The sequence below is a fragment of the Corvus kubaryi genome, unplaced genomic scaffold (genome assembly GCF_017639235.1).
Source record: "Corvus kubaryi isolate FWS band 111438036 unplaced genomic scaffold, C.kubaryi_AGA036_p1.0 134, whole genome shotgun sequence".
Lineage (NCBI taxonomy): Eukaryota > Metazoa > Chordata > Aves > Passeriformes > Corvidae > Corvus > Corvus kubaryi.
Window position 1 is genome coordinate 10,917,717 of NW_024580668.1, and position 22,276 is coordinate 10,939,992.

Consider the following 22,276-nt stretch of genomic DNA (forward strand, 5'->3'; position numbering starts at 1 on the left):
CACAAGGAAGGAGAAAACCTGACCTCTCAGCCACAGCTAAAAATCTGATCTATCTGCAGCTCCTTTTGTGGTACTGGAAGCTCTGGGTTTTGTAGTAAAAATAGACAGAAAACGGACATCATCACATAAACAGTGACAAAAGGATTTAGCCCTCAAGCTACAGACCTAAAGCAAAAAGCAAGGCAGGTAGAAAATGTGTAACAACATGCAGTGATATTATGTAAAATCATGATTAAAAAAACATGAAATAAAATAAATCCCAGGAATAAAGCCTGTAACAAACAGACTGAACTACTGAACGCTCAGCACTGTTAGCCAGCTCCTGGTGAGCTTCTCAAACACAGCCTTCTCCACAGCACACGTGTGAGATCTTACAGAAAGCTCAGTTTAATGTGAATTTACACCTACAGGAGATTATGTTTCCATATCTGTTCTTGTTGCGGTTCTCATCCTCCTTGGCCGTATCCCAGGACGCCGTCTGCCCCTCAGGGAGTGCCTGCAAAATAAACAACAAGGGAGGGCTTAAAACACCTGGCCAATGCCTCCAAGTGGATGAAGAGGCCTAAAGAAGAAGAGCAGGGCAAAAATAAAGGAGCTGAATGATTCAGTAGCTGGCCAAGGAAAGGGCACCTCCACTCATGGCAAAAGCAGAGCTCAGTGCAGACCATTTGCATCTCTCGGCTTCTCCCAGGCAAGAATAATTTTCCTCCTGCTGCTTCTCCTCTAAAAAGATCAGGAGAATTTGTTTCTGGCTGCACAGTCCCAGGTTAACCTCATTTCCCCTGCAGAACAAGGCTTGGGGAGATTTCATTTGGCTACACCTCTAGGAAAACCCACATGGTTGAAACCCAGCGCTCAGCCTTTCATATTTAAGCTGAAAATAGAGTGTTTTCACCTATTTCTGTGTTAATAATGGGTGATGCAATACAAGGCATTTACTGGTTTTCTCTGGGGAAAGATAAAGCAGCTCAGGGTTTTAGATTATGTGTAAGGAAGAGAGAAAAAACGAGGTAAAACATGCTCATGAAGCACGAGAATAAACAGCCATTTTCCTAAAATGTGCTCTTTCAGTTGAGGAAGGATGGGGAAAAGGAACTGGCAGCACACAGTGCCACCCTATCTGCAGCTCAGCCCTACAACGATTCTGGACACCCTTGAATGAGCCATTTTATCCTAGAGACATGGCCAGGAGGGATTTTCAAGGCAGAGCCTGGAAAGCAGCAGATGGCAACAAAGGACAAGGCTGGAGGATGGTCCTTCCTCAGAAAAATCATGGGTGAGGAGAACAGCCCCTCCTGAACTGCCTTGAGAGATCTGCCTCCCCCAAGATGTACCCCCCAACACGATTCTACATCACTAAAACCAACACTGTAAGTTGTATTATTTCTGGTCCCTGGGGGATTATGGAGGGTTTATACCACAGTTGTTGTAGAATCACATCTGCCTCAGCCAGCAGCGGGTAGTTTGACACAGCTGTGCTAGCAAATGAATTTATATTCATCTTCACAAGCCACCCAGGTCTATTATGTGCCTGAATGGAATAGCAGAGAGACACAATTAGGATCTACAACACTGATGTTACAATTAAACTTAATATGAACAAACCCCTGGCAGAGCAGATCGCTGTGAATTTCCCCCAAAGGGTTCCAGGACAGAAAATGTCAGGCACTGCAGCACTGCCATGAGCTCTGCTGACAAAGACAGGGACACCAAGTTCCCATTCAAAAGCCCAGGAGAAAGAGTAATAACTCTGTAATTGGTGAGGGCTTTGATCACACATATATTTCCTTTGCAGACTGTTGTTTCCAGAGAGCAGCTCATCTTCTGAGGAAAAACACCCAACCAACAAACCCACACACAACAAAAAAAAAAAAAAAATCCCCCAGTGAAAGAAAAGAGGTGAAGAAGGCTCATTTTCATCTTCAAAGACTGAGGAAAAAGGTGCTTTATTTTTCCACTAATATCGAATTACAGCAGATTGACCAGAGAATGGCAACAGTCATTAGGTGCCTAATCAGAGCTGTCTGAGAAGAAAAAGAAATAAAAGAAAATCCTTTCTCCTGACTTCCACACGGGAGAAGCTATCTTGGCCAGAGAAAATATATTCAGGGCAAATAAATCCCTTTTCAACAAACCGTATCCTTTCATTTGACTTGAACATGCAGTTCTCCACTGAAATTGATGTTTTTATATTTGCTGATAGAGCCTCCAAAGATTTAGGAGTCCAGGATTTTTCATCTCATTCAATACCACAGAAATCCCTGCTTTCCACAGAACTGTCCAGCTCTGAAGGGAGGGAGCACAGCTCTGGTTGGGGAGGAACACAAAGCACCTTTGCAGGGGCACCCCTTATATCCCTACTTTTATAAACACCAGATGAACAAATCGGAGTAACTCCATGTACAGCCCAAATAACCTCTCTGTGAGATCACTAAAAATGCAGCACCAAGAATTGAAACGACGTTAAAAATAAAGGCAAGAATATGGATTATAATTGGCTTGCATCCAGAAAATGAGGAGCACAGCTAATGCTTTGTTCCTTCAGGTTTTTTTGGTGTACTCAGTATCTCCATAATTGTAAAAAGAGTCTTGTTTCTATCTGCATTATCAGCAATGTTAAATCAGGACAGATCACTCAGGCACTGGAATTTAATCCATTTTTCACAGGAGTGCTCCCCCTTCTTTCTTTGACTTGGTAACAGCAGAATTTTAGTGTTCAAAAAAACCCTATACTTGATTTTTAGGCTTTTTCTACTTTTAAAACTCTCTAAAGTTCTTTTAGAGAAGTTTTGTGAAATTTATACTGAAATATCTTCCCACTAGTGGAATTTAGGTTACAGCGAAGCTTTTTAAACTAAATTGATCTAAATTTTAGCTGAAATTACAAGGATAGATCTCTCAAAGTCAGCTTCATCTCAATCAAGCTTCCTAAGAACCATGGCCCAGACATAACTGTGCTCCCATTAAACTGAAGCTCACTGCAAGCCAGTTTGAATTTTGAATGGATGAACTTAGCTAGTTTACTGTTTGCTTTTAATTTAAATACAAAAACTCGAATCCTTCATTTGCACTGATCCACCTCAATGCTGCAGTTTTACTGCCAAAGGCAACGACATCGATTCAAAGCCTTCCTGTTCATCCCGAAGTGTGCCACAGAGTCCTGGCCCTCTTCCTGAAGCCATCTTCTTCTCAGCAGTGGTGGAAAAACTGTTCCCACAAATCTGCTGGGAGCCAGAATTAAAAATTACCTGGGCAAAAACCCATAATCTGAAAAAAAAATTTCAGTCATTCATTTTGCAGCATCCCATCATAGACCAGACCACCAGATCTTCTTCTGGCCACATGAAAATGGGAAGGCAGAAATTAAAGGGTTAAAATCCGGAGGTGACTTCCACAAGCTGAAGACTGTCACTATGAAGGCTTGAGGAAGGAGCCACAAAATCTGAAATAACTAAACAGTCTCAGTAATGCAGCAGGAGAATGTACATTAGTGACATCCTAAATCATCACGGAAAATGAGTTTGGATAATTAAGCTTATTATCTCCTTAGCCAGTAATTGGTGCTTGCAATATGTCCATGGGACTGGTCCCACAGCTCCCAACAAATCAGAGCTGATACGTCCTGGAGAAGGAGCCGGTGACATTTAAATGTGTCCCGTTTAAATGTTTATGGCTCCTCCTAATCCCAAACAGTGCCATCTACCCCCAGCGCCACTGACAGATTTTTCTCTTCTGTTCCACTCGTCTTATCACTGAACAGAAGCAGCAGCCAAAAAGGCCCAAAGTCACACTTTGCCCTCAGGTGCAGCAGACAGCCCCAAAATAACACAGACACGGGGAGTGCTGACAGTTTCCTGTTATTCATACCCAGTTATCACCCATTTCACACCAGCCCTGACACCCCTCACACAATCCCATCCCGCTTCTCAGCTCCGCCTGCAGCCACCAGGAATATTTTTCTGGATGCCCTCAACAAAACACGCTGTCTGTGCTACAACATGTAGGTGCAAGCATCCTTTAAACAAATATGGAATGCAATTTCCAGGTTACCCAGCGGAGAAGGGAACGCACAGAGATAAGAGATTGTCATGTGTGACTGATACGCTCCGTTCAAAGTGATTTTTCATGAGAGTAAAATTATTTGGTAACATGTCACTAAACAGGCTGCAATTTCTGCTATCAATTTGCAAAGTAAGTAGAAAATCAGCTCCTTAGAAGAAAAAAAAAGCATATTTGGAGGTGACACTGATATTAGTGTCTGAAAACACATTTTAAAAGAGACATCAAATTCTTTCTCGAGATTTTATCAGCTGCTCCGCAAAGCGTCTTGCAAAGCCAATTTTGCAGCTCTGTGCTCCTGCAGATCCCAGGCTGAGCCCCCACTCTCAGCCAGCTGAAACCTCCCACCTTCCAGGAGCTCTCACACTCCCTGACATCCTCCCTGCTGCTATTTGGAGCTGAAGCGCTGCCTCCATCCCATGCTCCAGCCCCCAAACCCCACCATGGAAAATGCCTGCAATTACAGCTGAGGGAAGGGGGAACGGTGCAGGGGATTCGTGAGTTTGTGGCATTCTCCAGGCCAGTCCTTGTAAGGAAAGGAATTATGCAAATCTATGTAATGTCATCACTGTTATATACGTCTGTAGACAGCACTTTCTGGGAAAGGCAGAACTCGTGGAGCTGAGAGTTGCATTGACATTTTTCATGCTAATGTGCTATTTTGATAATTAGCGATGCCAGCGCCAGAAAATTACTATATGCCAGCACCTGTTTTCTTCTTGAACATCAAGAACTGGGTCTTAGGGCATCTGTAATTGAGCTCAATGTAGTTTTGGGTACTCTTCATGGAAATGGAGGCCAAGGGGGGCCAAATAAATCTCCTCAGAGAATTATTACCCTTTTTCAATATTAAACAAAGCTCTTTATATTGATAGTTTAATTAGCATGCTCGATTATGGGGCAAGAGTGCCTAGACCTGGTTAACACACAGTTTCCAGAAACATTTGCTGTGACAGTCTTTGAAGCCATCCGATTAAAAAAATGCTCCCTGGTGAGGACCAGGGAAAGATGGGCTCTCCATGACAGCAAACCCCAGCACTGAGGACACAAACCCCACGGACCCTCACTTGCAGGGTGGAAAAGTGAGCTGTTTTCATTAAGTAACTTATTTTCACAGCTGTTACATTATTTTTAAATAGTTTTAATGCCACTATGCATATTAATTGCTTATTGCCTTCCCACAAGCTTGCTACATTCATTATAATTATTGCTTGCTAGAGCCGAGTCTAGTAATATGTTTGAGGATATTTCACTCTTCTGTTTGCTCTCCTCTAAATGTGTTTTCCTCTTCCAAATCATTCCCAACATCATGTCTTCTGGTCATTTGGATTATATTCCTGGTCATTCCAGCTTGCAGGGGGAAGAGGTGAGGGGAAGGAGGGCAGCTTTCATTTCTCCAGCTTACCCTTTACTCCTCTCCCCACATGGAGCTGGAGGAGGATGTCAGTCAAGCCTATTCTGAGCCAGAGGTTTGATCATATTGGAAAATTTCACCTTCATTTAAGCTACACAAATACCTGCCCTTGACTTAACAATTCTGCATTCAGGTCTTTGCCCTGTGATTTAACTTGATCAATTATGAGAGAGCATTTGGAGCTCCCAAAAAGCTCAGGCAAAACCCCTTCCTTTTCTCACAGCCTGGCTCACACTGCTCAAGGGAAACACATCGATAAGGAAGGGACTGCACATCCTGTGTTGGGTTCAGCACCTGTTGAATATTTACTGTCTGCTCTTTATGGGACAGGGGGATGAGCACAGTGCCACCCACTTAGTGCTGCAATAAACACCTTCTCTTTGGAACAGAGGGCCTCCAAAGACTGACAGCGCTGTGAAATCCTGCCCTCAAAACCAAAATCAGAAAGAAAAGGATTAAGAGGGTGAATTAAGGAAAAGAAGCTCTCACAACCAGTTACCCTCCCCTCCCAAGCTTCTATCCCTCACGAGTGCAACTTCCCTACTCAGTCACGTGAAGAAAGGTTCCTCTCACCTCATACTCCTCCTTGAATCCATAGCCCTGTCCCCTCTTCATCTGGGTGATGTGCTGCAGCAGATCTGCCACTCGGATGGCTGGCTGGAACTGCCCCTGGGGGTAGGACATCTCCACGGGCTCGCAGCTGCGGTATGGGTGGGTCTGGATGGTCAGGGTTGGCTGGGCCATCTCGCCATGGCTGCTGTCTGTTGGAGAGACAGGGAGGCAAAACAAGCTTTCAACCACCTGGTATTTCCAGCTTCATTCTCACTCTGTTTATTTAGCAGCACCCCGTAGGTTGGTGCAGGCACAAGGAAGTGAAGAAATGAACAGGAAGCACACACTTGCCCAGAAAAACTAAATCACACTTGAATATTACTTGGTGTCAAGCAGACAAATCCAAAAAGACAGGAAGAGAGTGAACAGCCAGTCAGGTTAACAAGGATATGGCACATTAAGGGTGAGCTCCCACAGCGACTCCAACAGAACTATGTAGCTGTCTTCCCAAACCTGCAAGGAACACGGCTCAGAGATACATACAGATGAGCAAGAGATTCAGGCAGGATTTGGGGTGTACAGCATGAGATAACTGAGAGGGACCCAAGTGAACAACAAGCAGATGATTAGCATTTCAAATAAGTCAGGATGTTGAGGAAAATTCAACTGTTCTGCTAGTTCAGGCCTAAAATCTTATATGTCACTGACAAAGATGTAATATCATCAGGAAAAAAAAATAAACCAGCATAAAAATGTAGTTATCTTGCATGCAGAAATTTAAATTTCAGATATGTAAACTTAATAGAAAATGCAGGTTTTTTTGAAAGAAGTGGATTTAAAGAAATCCATCACTATGCAGATGGAATTGCAACTTCATATCCCAGCAAAACTATATGCACAACAAAATACTCCCAGTGAACTAACAGAAAAGAACTTAAATAATAACTTCAATGACCAAACAATTGACTGGAACAATCTTTAACAACAGGAACTCAGACTAAATTAAAAATTCAATGTCTTATCCAGCAGAGCCGACCAAATTTAAGTGGTTGGCCAAATACAGCATTGTTTTTTCCTGCGCTTGCAGGGATCTGAGATGTTCAGGTCCTTTCACACATACAACCTGCATCAGTTCTTTCTGGCCTTACCCAAACCAAGGTATTAGCAAACAGAAAAAGTACCTCCCTCACATTGTTCACAAACCCTCCTGGAGCTTCCACACAGGACTTGTTTGTTACAGCAAGTTCACAGACAAAGAGCTGAAACACCACCCCTTGAGAGCAACACTACGGCCACGTTTTTAAAGGGATGAAGATTAAATAAATCAAATTGCAATTTCAGGGTGATTTTTATGAGGCAGAAATAGGCTTGCAATGCTCTGGTAAACACTGCTCTGCTTGAGAAACCACCGTGGAGTCTGGGCAGGGGCTCCCCATGTCCGTCCTGTAGAGGCGGGCAGGAGCAAAGAGCTGAGGGCATCACACTGCACCCTCAGCAGCTGGCAAAGCACAGACTTGACACACAGCACTTTGGCTGGTTTATTGTTAGCTATGGGGAAGATGTGAAGGCAGGGATATGCTCTGTTTGGGAGCTGCAGGACTGTGAGGAGACTGGAATGCCAGCAGTGGACACTGCTGCAGGGCAAGCTGATCACCAGCGTGACATAAAAACGGCTGGTGGGTGAATTATCAGAGCTGCTGAAACGCAGCCTGCTCCTCTGAAATAAATTAGCACAGTGATCACCTGCTTTCAAGATTAGACTCCTGAATTTCAGGATTTCTGAGTCCCAGGTTCTCACAAACACTGTCACAGTCCCAGGACACTCAGAAATTTACGGAACTATGGCTCAAGCAAAGCAACCCTCACATACAAAATGTGAATAAATTTGGGATTTAAGGAAGAGTAACATCCAAAGCATTTGTATAATCATCCCTAATGCTCTGACTAATGACACTGTGAGAACTCTGAACAGAGGGAATTTCAAGGCTTATTAATTCCCCTAGTTGGATTCACTTTCCCAGTGCATCTTTGCTCCCCTATTCCCTATTAACCTCCTGTAATGAAAAGGAGAAGATTTTTATTGCGGACCATTTCCGACAGACGCACTATGCTTAATTTTCCATCATTAGGTTTAATACAAACCCAATTTCACAATTGGCTTCTCTGAGGAACCTGCAAGTAATGCCGCATTTTTATCAGCCCCAATTAAAAAACATTACGAGATCCCAATTCGAAAGGGAGTCTTAAAACTAACGTGTGGTTCTGGTGCTAATTTGGGCAGGGCACACACAGAGCACAGGCAACTTGTAAAATGGAGCTGAGATCAGCCAGCTCCTTTGCAGGCAATTACTAATTTCTCTCTTCATCAGTTCCTTTAATTCTGGTGTACTTGGCTCTCTTCTCAAAGAGATGTGTCACAGGGAGACGTGAGAGCCAGGAAAGTGGTGACCCCTCCCTTCCAGAATAATTTTCCTCAAGGTAGGCACTCATGGTATGGAGCTGGGACTAGAAAAAGGTGCTCAGCAGCAAAGAGAGGTCTCTGGCCTTTGAGTCCATAGTGACAGCTGGTCTCTTTGGTCAATGAGATAAAAATTAGTGCAAATCCCACTGATTGTAGGAACAGCTCTTGTGGCATAGAAGCACAGAATGGTTTGGGTTTGAAAGGGACCATCTCGTTTCACTATCCCAGGTTGCTCCAAGCCCTCTCCAAATTGGACTTGGACACTTCCAGGGATCCAGGGGCAGCCACAGCTTCTCTGGGCACCCCGTGCCAGGGCCTCCCCACCCTCACAGGGAAGAATGCAAAGTGTGATCTGTGGCAGCCCCTCTTCTGTGCCTCACCCAGGTGTTTCTGCTTAAGGAAAAGCACCACACAATGTGGGTCACCCCACTCTCTACCCTGGGACACACAGCTGAAACTGCTCAGGCCATCACCTCCTCCAGCCCTCTGCGACAAACACATCATGCATGGCACCTGTGCTACCTGCAAAAAAATCCCAACCCCAACAACAGCAGCAGCAGCTCTGGACTCTCAGTTACTCCCCCCAGAATTTTATCTGGGCCAAGTAAAATGTAGAGGGGCTTTTCTGGACACAAACTGCTGTGTGTGAGCTGAGCTTAACACTTCCATGTTCTGCTAATAAAGCTTGATGCAAGTAACACATTGTTCCCTCTCCATCTAATCACCCCACGAGTGTGGAGCTAAGCGCGGGTAATGAGGCGTTCACACAAGGCACGCACCTCTCAGGATGTGTTTGCAGCAATTTTGTGAGCAATTCAAAATGCAGGTGGGAGGGGAGGTGGCAGCAAACTGAGCTCTCACTAGGACAGTCAACCAAAAGAGTCTTTGGAGGGCCGGCAAACAGGCTTTGCTTTCCCTTCTGTTTGCGGCTATAAACCACATCTCATTTCTTTTGGCACCATTATTACTGGGAAAGACAACAAAGATTCCAGCAAAGTCAGGGCTGCTGCTTTAATTGTTGCACTAAAGGCAAGTTAAAGTAACTTTCCACAGTCCCTTTTCTCTGTCTGCTTCTCACAAATGTGTCCCCAGTCCCTTGCAAATGCAGATGACTTTGCAGGACAAAGTGGCCAAGACTTTTCACTAAATTTTTGGCAGTGTCTATCAAGCACATGTGCCTTTGGTGAATTTTCAGTGAGAAAAGCAAAACAAGAAAATAGCTTTTATTTAAATGGGAAAGTTGTGTGAAATAATTTGCTCTAATACTCAGAAACTACTAAACACACAGGATCGTGCATCAGGGTTTTTTTGGACTATGTTTCATATGCACATTTATCCTTGTCATATGTCCTTTTGTTTTTGATAGGAACACACACCACCGTATTTCACTGCATTCCACAGATGGAATACTGCTCCAAGAAATAATTCAAATTACAAACATTTCAAGAGGTGGTGATTCCATTCTGACCCCCAAAACCGTGGAAATGGTTAATTACCCTTGCTGTCTAAATATTTCTTAATTGCAATTTGATTTTGCTTAGCTTCGATTGCAGGCACTGAATCTTATTACACCTTCTGTTAGATTAAAGAGCCCTCTGAGCATTTGAAATCCTGACCCATGCAGGCACTGATCAAATCGCTTCTTCAGTTTCTCTTTGATAAAGTAAATCAATTGAGAGCTTCTGAAGTCCCATTAGGGCAGGCTGCTCAGGGCCCCGGTTCCCTCCTGGAACAATTTCCAATTTTCCACAGTTCTATTTGTGCAGCTGTAAATAAGGCAGGTATTCTGCATGTTGCTGGCAACATGCTGTTTGTGACAGGATTGTTTCTAATATCAGCAGCTTGCGACAGCAAAGTGTGTTGTCATCTTGTTTGTTAACCCTTTTCAGTGCCACACTTACTCCCCATACTAAGATGCCCTTTGCCAATTCAGATGTTTTGATTTTGGGAAGCTGGCATTTTCATGATCCCCCATTCCTGGAAGTGTCCAAGGCCAGCTTGGACGGGACTTGGAGCAACCTGGGACAGTGGAAGGTGTTGCTGCCCATGGCAGGGGGTGGAAGGAGATGAGCTTTAAAGTTCCTTCCAACCCAAACCATTCTGTGATCAGCTTGAGAGTTCAAAGAACACGCTGAAATTTTGTAGAACACAGTAAATTAATGATTCCCTGGCTCTCACATAATTTGGCTGATTGGGAAACTCTTCGGTTATCTCAGCTCATGTTAGCTAGTGTGTAACTGCAGATAAGCAAATTTAACAATGGTGACTTCACATGTTCACAAATTCTCCCTGCCTGAGAAATGGTGCTTTTTGTGTGTGTCTTTGCTGGGGAAATAATAATGAACTTGCTGAAATCAACTCTGAGGTCTTATTGTGCCAAGAAGTAATGGAGTCCAGCATGCAGAGAGGAGCTGGAGCAGAGGTCGCTTTGGTGGAATCTTCCTCCATTTGATGAGCAGCCCTGACAGTGAGTTATTATTGCTTGCCTGCTGCTACACCACCTTGTGTTCTATACTTTTGTGCTACTCAGACAAGTAAAATAAATATGTTTGCCTCCACAGAAAAACTGATGAACTTCTCCATAAATGTCACAGATAAGATGAAGAGCAGCTGAGAAATTAGATTGCCAGTCTGGAAGCAGCTCTGTGTGATCAGAGCCCTGTGCAACATCCCAGTAAGGCTTCTGGGAGGGGTTCTGCTCATCCAGAGCACCTTTGGGGACTGAAGCTTTAGATGCTTTTCTAGAGATCATTTGTTTTGTAAACATAGACTGAGAAATGGGTATCTGGGCACAGAGTATGATGTTGTCTCCTGACCAGAAAACTCACCCATGCCTCTCACGACTAAAAGTAAAGGTGCACTGATGTGTCCTCTTCTACATGTGGAGAAGTTTCTCTCAAAACTTCTGCTTTAATGGCCAGAAATTCCTCCTGTGTCTGAAATGACAGGCCTATCATATCTGCTTATATTTTTATTCTCTTAGCCTTGGCAAGTGATAAGATGCAATGTGACACCCTTTGCACAAAATAAATTATGTTAGGAGTGGTGTTTGTGATGGATTTAATTACACACAGAGCCAGTCTCTCCACACCAGAGTAAGGGTTGTCAATTCTCTGACATCTTCCGAGGGTGACTAGAGCATCGCTAATACCTCTTCCCCTTACACCAGGGATATGGTGCAAGATGAAAAATAATTTGCTTTTTTGTGTGTGTCAAGGCTTTATTATATGATAAATACCCAGCTCTAATACTCCATCTACAATACCAACAGTGCTATGGCAAACCAAAGGCAAAACATCATTTATCTAACGATATCAACTGTGCTCTGAAAGGGCACATTCCTTAACAAAGCCGCCTGACAGCAGGCTTGACAGAGAGCACAGGGTGCACCTTTCATTTCAAAGGCATGAAGAAGCTGGCACATGCCCATAATTTTTTTAAAAAGTAAGTAATTTTTTTCTAGCTTCTAGAACTTTGTAAGAATTGCTTGGCTATCACCAAGCATAAGAGTGTTCTAATCTTATAAGAGTATTTTAATAAGAATATTATTCTAATATTATGAGAGTATTTTTACATAAGAGTATTCTAATCTTATAAAAACTATTGCATACATTTTCTTCACCAGTTAACATAGAAGAAAACCCTGTTAAAGATGCAAAGAAACTCTTTTGGTGAGGTGGGCAATGATTTGGGATTATTTGGTACAAATGTAACAGTGCAGCTCTTCGGATGTGTGGACCTCACCGAGTCAAATCTCTCTTTTCCTAGGTGAAAAGAGGCTGCCAGATCAACCCACCACTCAGAGCAATTCAGTTACAGCTGGAAAACAACTGGAAACTTCAAAACAGCACATGAAACTATGAGCCCCAAAGACTGGAAGACAGAGTTTTCCAGTTCTGCACGCAGAAAGAAATGTAAGAGAAATTCACTCCAGGCCCAGCCTGCCAAGGTCTGCAGCCCCACTGCTCATTCTGCCCCTGGCCAACCTCAGCACAGTGAAGTGGTGGGAAAACCTCTCCCACAGCTCCTTATTAGAGGCTCACGTGGCCTGGGAGGATTCTGATGCAACTGAACAGGTCAAGCCATTGAAGTTTTGAGCACCCATTGCATAAAAGTAACTCATCCTACAATTTAAAAATCCAGTGGCAGAGGCACCTGCTAAAGCAGCAATGCTGGCTTTTTAACAGTTTTGAGTTATTCAGACTAGGTTGGGGATGTACCCACAGCAGACTGATGAGGGATGGGCAAAAACGCTACAGAAGTCTAAAATCCATGGAAAATTTCTATGTCTTTCTAAGCACAGCCAGTCTGTTGTCTGAGGCTTTGTGACAGAGAGCTCTCTCTGCTGGTTCTGCCCATCTGCAAGGCACTGAAATCTCTGTCCTCTCTGCAGGGCAACGACTCTTGTGAGGATCCTCATGAGCAGCTGGAATAAGAACAAGGCTAAATGTCCTTTCCTTGCCAGGAGATGCCAACGGATGCAAGGGAAGGACATGCTGGCTCTCCTGAAGAGACTGTCCTGATGAGAACATCTGAACATCCCCAGAACATCTTCAAGAGCTACTGGACATGAATATTTTCCCCAAAAATATTCATGCTACCTCATCTTCAAGTGGAAATCTACCTCCTTTATTTTTTACTGTTAGATATTCACTTCTCTAGTGAAGAAGTTTGAGCAAAACATTTAAAATCCAGAGTTGTCCACAACTAGAAGAGAAAATTACTTTCCTAAAAACATGCATTACATAAAAAAGTATTAATCAGGAATTGGGATAGAGGCCAATCCCGAATCTCCTGTATCTTACATGTCACAGCCAAGCCTGGAGAGCTGTGCAATACTGAAGATACAGAACATTCATTAGAAGGCATAATAGATGAGAACAAACAGTACTGAATTGCAGGTAGTGCCCAAAGACAGATATTGGTAGTGGGATGACTGATGCCCTTTTTAAGATATGTTTTTCTTCCCTGGGAATTCATATTAATAAGCATCAAAAATTAAACTTATTTTGCTCATACAGCAACATCCAACATCTGATGGTTTTGTCTGAGAAACCAGAATGCCAAGGTTTTAATTTGTCTGCAAGTCACAAGATAGAAATTTCTCCAATGTCAGAGGCTGTTTCACAGGCAGTTAAATTCAGGTGGAACTGGGGTGGTACCAGTCTGTGTAATTCATGTCTTAAAAGCGCTCTAAACTTCACTTCCCATGTGTAAAACAGGGATATCAATCCTTACTCAGATATAGTGCATAGTAGAAATTTGAAACAGTTTTGAATACATAAGCACAAGGCTGGTTAGATTCCTATTTCCTCTTTTTTCCTCTGCAAAATTCGGAGTTTTAGAAGTTTTGGGGGCTTTTGTTTTGACATGAGAAGCACAGAGAGAACCTGTGCATTACTCCTTGAGCTTCAGAGTACCAAGTGTGCAGTTAATTCCTTAATTCCATCAGGGCAGAAGGGAGAAAGCAGCTCCCCCAAAGGATGGCCAGGTTTTCCCAGATGCCAAATACCAGACTGGGAGTGTCTGACATCTTCCATCAACCTGCAGGTCAGGGCCTTATTTCTAAAGTACAGCCAAAAGATAAACCTGCACTTAGGTTTTTCTATTGACAACACTGACTCTCTGGGAAATGAGGCCAAACCTTCTGGGAAATGGAGTCCTTTCCTTCCCCACCCCATTCAGAGGCCTCATTCCTTACCATCAGCATTTTGACAGGCAGCAGGATGGATGTGTGTGTTGTGGGCAGCCCTTCCAAGCCTCTGTGCCAGGCTGTAAACCAAGCAACAGCCACCAGTTGTCACTTGTTCCTGGTCTAACTGCAGCCCTTCCACATGTTCTGAGTGATGTTTAGAGCAGTCATGGTAGATTACTGTGTCTGGAGGGAACATTTACTGTAGATAATCCAAAATGACAAATCCCGCTGGCTAGATTCTGATCAGCCACCCATCATCCTTCTGCTTCATAGCAGAGGAATTCATAAAGCACAGAATCAGACCGGTTTGGGTGGGAAGGGAACTTAAAGACCATCTTGTTCCAGTCCCCTGCCATGGGCAGGGCCACCTTCCACTAGCCCAGGCTGCTCCAAGCCCTGTCCAACCTGGCCTTGGGCACTGCCAGGGATCCAGGGGCAGCCACAGCTTCTCTGGGCACCCTGTGCCAGGGCCTTCCCACCCTCACAGGGGAGAACTTCTTTCTAATCTCTAATACAGCCACAGAACAGCTTCTGCCTCCCAGGACCTGCCTATTTGTTATCCTCTCAAATCCATACCTGGCTGCCTGAAAGATTTAGCATTTAACTCTCAGGTGGAGCAACTTCCCAAACCCCAGCCAGGAATTTCTCCAAATAACCTTTAAACATGCAACTTTATCCAAAACTGTAGGTTCCCACCTGCTGCAGACATGCAAATCCTCCCTTATATTTGCAACCCTTGAGGCACAAGGTACAGCTGAGCCTCACACACAGCACAGGGGGGTTGGTTTTAAATGAAAAGAGGGCAATTCAGCCTAAATACAAAGAAGAAACTTTATATAAAAAGGGTGGTGAGGTGCTGACACAGGTTGCCCAGAGAGGTGCAAGATGCCCCATCCCTAGGAACTTTCCAGGTCAGGTTGGATGGGGCTCTGAGCAATCTGGTCTATAGGAAAGTGTCCCTGCCCATGGCAAGGGATTGGCCTAGAGAGTCTTTAAAGATCCCTTCCAACCCAAACTATTCTGTGGTTCTATGTCAGCTGCACAGGCACAACCACCTGCAGGAGTCAGAACCAAGCCTGAGGCAAGGCAGCGTGTGGGAGTGTGGCCCAGAACCCCAAATCTCAGTCACAAAACCAGACAGCAAATACTTGAAAGAAGGACTAAACCTTAATTTCTGGATCTTCCTTTCCTTTGAAAGCAATTAATAGCAATAACAAAACATGAGTGAAACAAAAGTTTCCTGATTAACACATGACCACAGGATTAATTCTGATTTTGGAAGCCAAACACTCCACAGTGCTCTCTCCAGGTTATTTTCACGACACTGAGCGTGTGTCTGCTCTCCAGTTCAGCCCAGTACACCATACCTGTCCTCTTACCTAACAGCGTGGTCGATGGGACGGTGTCTGATGATACTTTGAGATGGAATTCCGTTCACCCACACGACACGGATCAATGGAAATCAACAGGGGATCAACAGGAAAAGAAAAGTTACAGAGAATGAAAACAAGGTTAGCTGTGCCTCACACTCAGAAGCCTCAGTCTATAGGTCATTTTGGGTAACATACAAAAGCAAAGAAAATTTAGGAATGAAAGAAAAGTCTGGCACTAGTACCTGAGTAGTAGGAATTCAACATAGATTTGCTCTGAAGGGTTTTGCTTTGGACAGAAAATGAACAAGGAGAGGGTGATGCTAGGTAGGAAAGACATAAGGAAAAGACTTTAGACATATATTAAGAGAGAGAAAGAACAGGGAGAATGTTCCTCAAAGAACACAGTAATATGGGATATATAAGGCTTATCAAAATGAATTATATTTTTCATTTCAACATGCATATTACATTTATTACATTGTCATCATGATGGATTTTCTTTAATATAAGCACTCTAGACCCCAAATATAGGATTATAGTTACTGTAAATCAATGTGTTCCTAAACAGGATACACACAGAGCTACATTCATAGGTCTATATTCTAAATGTTCTTTTTTTAACCGAAGGAGCAAACTTAGGGTTTTGTCTCTAAGAGAAAATTCCTCAAAAATGACCCCCAAAATACAAACTACAGAGAATCAGTATTTTGACAGTCAAATAAACCTACTCAAACGCCATGTACCACAAAAATACACAGGTGGGATAGCAATTTTTTGGTTAAAACATCACAAGATTACAAGGGACTTGTTCTTCAACCCAGGACTGTTCATAGCAAATCCTATAATCCCTTCCCCTGTGAGCTGGGTTCTTTCAGCAGGACAAGCATCCTTGCCTTCTCCCATTATGGCATTAGCTTTCTCTGGACAAGAATCCAGAAATTTCCATATTAATCAAATCAAGTATTTCCCTATTAATCAAATCTTTTTTTGAAAGGAGGAAGGGCTCAACATCTTCATGGTAGATTCTTGTCTTGATAGTAAATTTATGAGGCTGGTTTATACCTACAATAGCAAACATGTACATGCTTACGGTAATCCATCATTTTTGAAGGCATATTCTTTTGTTATCACTCTGCATTCACTCTCAGAGTTACAGGCATTTATTTATCTCCTCCTCAGAATGCTGGGAAACAAGCTAATACAAATCTCAGTACATCAGAAAGATGACAACAGATAACACAGGAAAACTATTCCATAGCCCAACAGAAGCAGATAAAACTCAGTGTACATCCAAGTAATTTCAGAAGCAATTTTTCATATCTATGGAGCAAACACAGCTTAAAAATTTCAAGTTACTCTGTGGGGAAACCCAAAGAAGTGACTGGTCTAGGGAGTTTCATAAAGTCAGAATTACCTCCCGAGCAGTTTATAATCATCTAGTTCATGAACTCCCTCTTGTTCTGCATTCTCCCACCATATTTTCAGACCTACATGACTTGGAAACACATTAAAACAATCAAATTCCTCACAGTTTGGTCAGCTGGAGCTCTGCCCCAGGTGCCTTAAGACATAAATTTCCTCTGCTTTGGGGCCTCTTACACTTTTCTGCTGTTTGTCAGCCTAAATCAGACCCTTCTCTCACCACACTTAGGACATGGCCACTTTTGCAGGTACATAAAATAAGATCTAAACAGAGCAATTGGTTTGCCCAGTGTCACAGGGCAAGTCAATACTCAGGGCTTGGAGCAGGACTCAGTTTTCTGGAATTTGGGAGTATAAAAGAACTCATAGGGCCATACTGCCTTTCCAGAGCTGCTGAGGATGAATTACTCCAAACATCTCATGTCAGTGAGTTTGGTTAAAAATGTTACCAGCTGAGGTTTATGAAATGAGCTGTGTTTGTGACACAGGGAGATGACTTCTAGATTCAGATTAAAAAGGAGGGAAAATACCCAAACCAAACCCAAACAAACAAAACCAAAACCAAATCCAAGCAAAAACCCAACCCAAAACCAAAACAAATGAAAACCAAACCAAAAAAACTAAACTAAAACAAAAAAGAAACCAAAATCCCAAAACCCACAAACACAAAAGAGAAGTTTCTTAAAACTTTGGAGAAGTTATTCCCGAAATCAGTCAAGCTGTATAATGAGATGTGTACACAGTGCTGCTTTCTAACCAGCAGCGCTCGGGTCTGTAATCAAAGGAAACACGTCCAGGGAGGATTTCACATCAGGGTAGAGATTAAGACTTCATTAAAAATTCTCTTTGTGCTCCCTGGAGTGGCACGTGAGGCCACACGGATCCCTCCAGTCATGCAGAGTGGTGAAGGCTCCTTTCTATTCTGAAAACTGTTCTTTAATTTTTATAGTATTTCCTAAACTAGCAAACCCCACAAAAATCCCATGAAAGCCAGTAAAAGGGACTTTAGTATATTTTCCTTTTATGCTTTTGATAAAATGTGGGCTTGTCTTTTATTTTAAAATTATTTTAAGAATTTTTTTTACTGGAGAAAACATCTCATATCCATGACCCTACAAGTCCTTAGACTGCATTTAGCAGGTAACCTAGTTATGAGTGAAAATTATCTGTGGGGTAGGAATAAGAACTATGTCTTGCCGTATTTGTCTTTTGTGAAGACCTTTGCATCTCACTGATCACAAAAACATAGGGGATTATGGAAAGGTGTGAATTTTGATGTTGCTTGGTACAAATGGATCCTTTAAACCCTGCGTGCCACTTGCCTACACCTCCCTCTCATCTTCTTCTCGTAAGTAAAATCCCACTGACTTGGTAATTTATAGTTGTGGTTACTACTGCAAAATTCAGTCCCCCACTTCCAAAATGCTCTCTGTACCTGTAACATTAAAGCCACTCCTTCATCTGGATCAGTGTCCCTCCTCAAGGGTGTCTGGAGAGCTGTCTCCCCCCCAAATGGAGATGTCACAAGGGTAAAGCACACCTCAATAAATCAGTCTCCTGCAAAACTGGCTGCATTTTAAGGGGTTAAAACCTCAGAATCAAATAGTTTCTGTCGGAACCCCTGCAAGGATGTCAGGATGGCTCTGCTGGGGACAGGGAATTCTCCTGGACAAGGCTGGTCCATAGCATTTGAGCACTGCAAAGCCAGAAGAGCAGTTCCTTTGTGCAGAGCACATGGTCAGTGCATCACTGCTGAGCTGATCCACTGCTGCTTCCCCCATCACTGCCAAACTGCACATGATTTCTGCATGGCAACAACCCCCTGCACACCTTTCTGCTCAGGGCAGGCACTGGGGGGCAAAATTAGGTCTGCTTTGTCTCCCATTTCCCATCTTATTTCATAAGAACCTTGCCCTGAGCCAATATCTACATGTGACTGTGCTGCCTCCCAACTCTCCTGCACACCAGGGAACTGCTCAGCCACTGCCAGGGCCATCATCTGCCATTAATGGAGTTAGGATATACTTTTATTTGAAAAAAAAACCCAAGATATTAGAGAAAATGAACAGCTAACTGTGGTTGTTCATAATCCCTGAGTAAAAGCAGACAAGCTGGAACAGCCATGGACCAATCCATGTTTCAGCAAACACCTTCTCTGATTCTGCAGAGTGTCAGAGACAGAGGCCAAGTCCAAAAAATCTCTTTCATTTCAACACCTGTATGTATCAGTGAGAATCCTGCTAGGATAACAACTAACACTGCAGCATGGAAAGAGGGATGAGAGGCTTTGCTTTGGGCCAGAAAAGATAAATGCCCAATTCTCTTCCACTTTTCAGCAAGACCTGAGGTCTTGATGCCCCAACAGAAAACAAGGGCCTGATAAGCAGGAAGGCAGCTGTTCATTTTTTATCTCCCTCATGGAGCAGAGCATCAGGCAACACCCTTGAGAGCGGGATTTTTAAATCTGCCTGATTTTAAAAAATAGTCCTGTGTGGTGACAGGGCAGGGGGATGGGGTAAGCAACAGCAGGAGGGTGGACAGGGCTCACCCAGAAGCAGACCAGACCAGTGGCCAGCTGGAGAGAGCATGGGAAAAGAAAAGCTTCTATAGGGACTCATTGAATTTGTTCTGTCTGAAAAGTTATCAGAATTATAGTGACAGAAAACATAAACTGGAGGCAAGGACACAAGCCCTGCAAGGACACTGTATTCAGCAGGTGAACTTGCTTACAAGACATCCAAAAACGGAGGGGTCCTACTTAGCAAGTTGTGCTGCTCTGTTTGATTGTTTTGTGAGCTGGCAAAGTGATCCTGGCATTGGAAACACTTTGCTTCTCTTGGGGGGCTCTTCTTCCAAAAGGAGAGGGGCATTTCCATGTCCCTGCTACAGCCAGCTCAGGCTCCCACAGCTGAGGGACAGGATGGAGAGGGGGACTGCCCATCATCAGATGCTGTAAATGCTATTTACTGTTGGCAGGCAAAAAACAATTTAAGATGGAATCTGACTGCTGCTTAAGACAGTTGATTTCAACAGCTCTGGTGGATAAACCCTGTAAAACTCTGTTAGTTAGCAGGAGGGTTAAGCAATAATCCTATTATGTTACTCCAAAGTAGGCCTGTACAGAACCCAGAAGTATTAAACTTTATTAAGGCTATTTATTTATTTATTTAAGAAATTTTTTACGTAGAAAATTCCTGTATCAGCATGTGCACACTACTGCACAGAACTTACCTCCAACACCTCAGCATCCTGGACTTGGCAGTAAAAAATTTGGAGAAATCGTGAAGGTTTATTGATAATTATTTCTCATAGATATAAAGAGTTTTAAGAATTCTCCCATGACTGACTCAGGTTATAGGGGGAGGCAGTGATAAAATCTGCAGAGAAGTCAGACAAGTAAAGGTCTAACTGATTTAAAAAAATTGAAAATCCGGAGTGATGTTTCTTTACAAAATTTGATACCTCATATTTTCTGTAGCTGCTATTTCAAGAAAATGACTCAACTGTTTTAATTAGTCTGTCAAAATACCATGGGGGGGGAAAAATGAGGTCACATTTCAAGCTTGTCTCTTTTCTAATTTTCTGGTTGGAGAAAGAATCCCCAAACTTTTAGAAATCCAGATTCTGAGGGAAGTGTTAAATACTTGCTTTTCCCTACATATTCCAGCCGAGCTGCCTGTGCTGTTTCGGGGATGGCTGATACAACACTGTCTGCTGCTGTCCTGGCTTTCAAAGCTATGAACCCCACAGAACTCCTGCTGCCTCCTTAGGAGATAGAGCTACTCAGCACCTGAGAAAATTAGATCTTGACTGAAGTAAATTTAATATCAGAGAAAAGTGTTCCCTGCCAGCCTTGGCTGTCCCAAACACCTATTTATTCATCTCACAGGTGTGTTACACAAAGTGGCAGTAGCAGCACATGCAGATGGAATTTGACATGACCTGCAGAGAGAGGGAAAGGAAGAATTCACTCAACCTGTCCCGCTCAATTTGAGATTACAAGGGGAGGTTTCAATGATAAACCACATTTTGTACCATGAGCATTTCCATTTTAGTAATCAGGGGGAAAAACCCCTTTGCTAAAGATGCTTAATAAAGAGTTTTAGGACACACTTGAGTTTCAGAGCTGTCCCTTGTCCAAACTAACAGGCTGAGTGTCAAAAGAAGGAGTGACATGCCCATAGTGTCTAAGTTTAAATTTATTTAATACGAAAAAAGTTTACAAATCCGCCATGCAATCCACCATGCACTCAACCTGGATCTAGTGAGGCTAAAGTAGGACTTTGTGCTGCTTTACCCACAAAACTTTTTTAGCTACAGAGGTCTGAGTGGTTTACAAATGTTAACTAAGATCAGTTTTACTGAACCCGTGTGAAGAATAAACCGAGGACACAGACAAAGGAAGAAATGCTGTCTTTCCATTCCAGTTCTCTAGCCAGGGGACCAGGAGACCTTCTTTCATAACAATTTCATACAGAAAATGTTATTTCATCCTACAACCAGCTAAGTGATTTGACTCTTCTACTCACAAAGGAAAAGTTACTTCGAAACAACAAATAAACGTGCCTCTTATTCTGATGCAGTTATTAGAACAGGCTTTATAAATTATTCTCAGTAGATTTGGACCCAGAGGAATGCTCTCCACCTGTCTGACAGATAAACCAGGGGCAGTGCCAGAGACATTCCAGATTTCTATGGAGCTTTTGCAACGATCTCTATCACTGCCATTCCTAACTCCTCAACATTGTGCCCAAAGGAATAGGTCCTTTTAAGAACCTAGAGCTCTCCAAGGGGGTCATATCCATTGCAAGCAAGTTAAACTTACTGAATCCATTAACATCTTGGCAGCTGGAAGAAAAAGCTTCTTCATTGTGAACAGCACTGAGTTTGGTGGAGGTCTTGTCAGAAGTAGCCACGGGACCCATCTCCCTCTGCGTGCTGGTCTGGGTCTCCTTCTGCTTCTTGGCTAGCTTCCTTTGGGGTGGTTTGGAGAGGGGAGAAAGCAAGGTCAGTTTGCCCTCATTAAAAGCAAAGCAATGGCAAAATATTTTGACAAAATTACCCCACTTGGTCAGACATGCAGGGCACGTGACAAACCAGGAAACCCCACGGCTTTTTAATGTAACTTGTGGAGCGCCAAAAATATCGTGATACCAGCCTGGAGCTCTCCCTCCCAGTCACTCATCTGGCACAAACCTGCATCACCCCAGCAGTGGGAGTGCTTCCTCAGCCTTGGACAGGGTGCAATGGGTACAGCCCCTGGAGTGGGTGCCTTGGACAGGGTGCAATGGGTGCAGCCC

At 43.3% G+C, this 22,276-nt stretch overlaps 1 protein-coding gene across 9 annotated transcripts in view; it reads right to left on the reverse strand.

The window, feature by feature from the left end:
* PTPRT (protein tyrosine phosphatase receptor type T) overlaps window positions 1-22,276 on the reverse strand; it is a 434,461-nt gene that overhangs the window by 37,620 nt on the left and 374,565 nt on the right. For 6 of the 9 annotated variants that reach the window (XM_042050484.1, XM_042050521.1, XM_042050503.1 and 3 more), the window contains 5 exons: window positions 21,802-21,950; window positions 15,797-15,874; window positions 15,561-15,596; window positions 6,047-6,234; window positions 409-496 (listed from right to left, as the gene is read on the reverse strand). In XM_042050484.1, the coding sequence (XP_041906418.1) occupies window positions 409-496; window positions 6,047-6,234; window positions 15,561-15,596; window positions 15,797-15,874; window positions 21,802-21,950 (539 nt within the window). The remainder of the gene's footprint in view (window positions 1-408; window positions 497-6,046; window positions 6,235-15,560; window positions 15,597-15,796; window positions 15,875-21,801; window positions 21,951-22,276) is intronic. The other 3 variants (XM_042050528.1, XM_042050536.1, XM_042050512.1) reach the window with 2 other exon arrangements.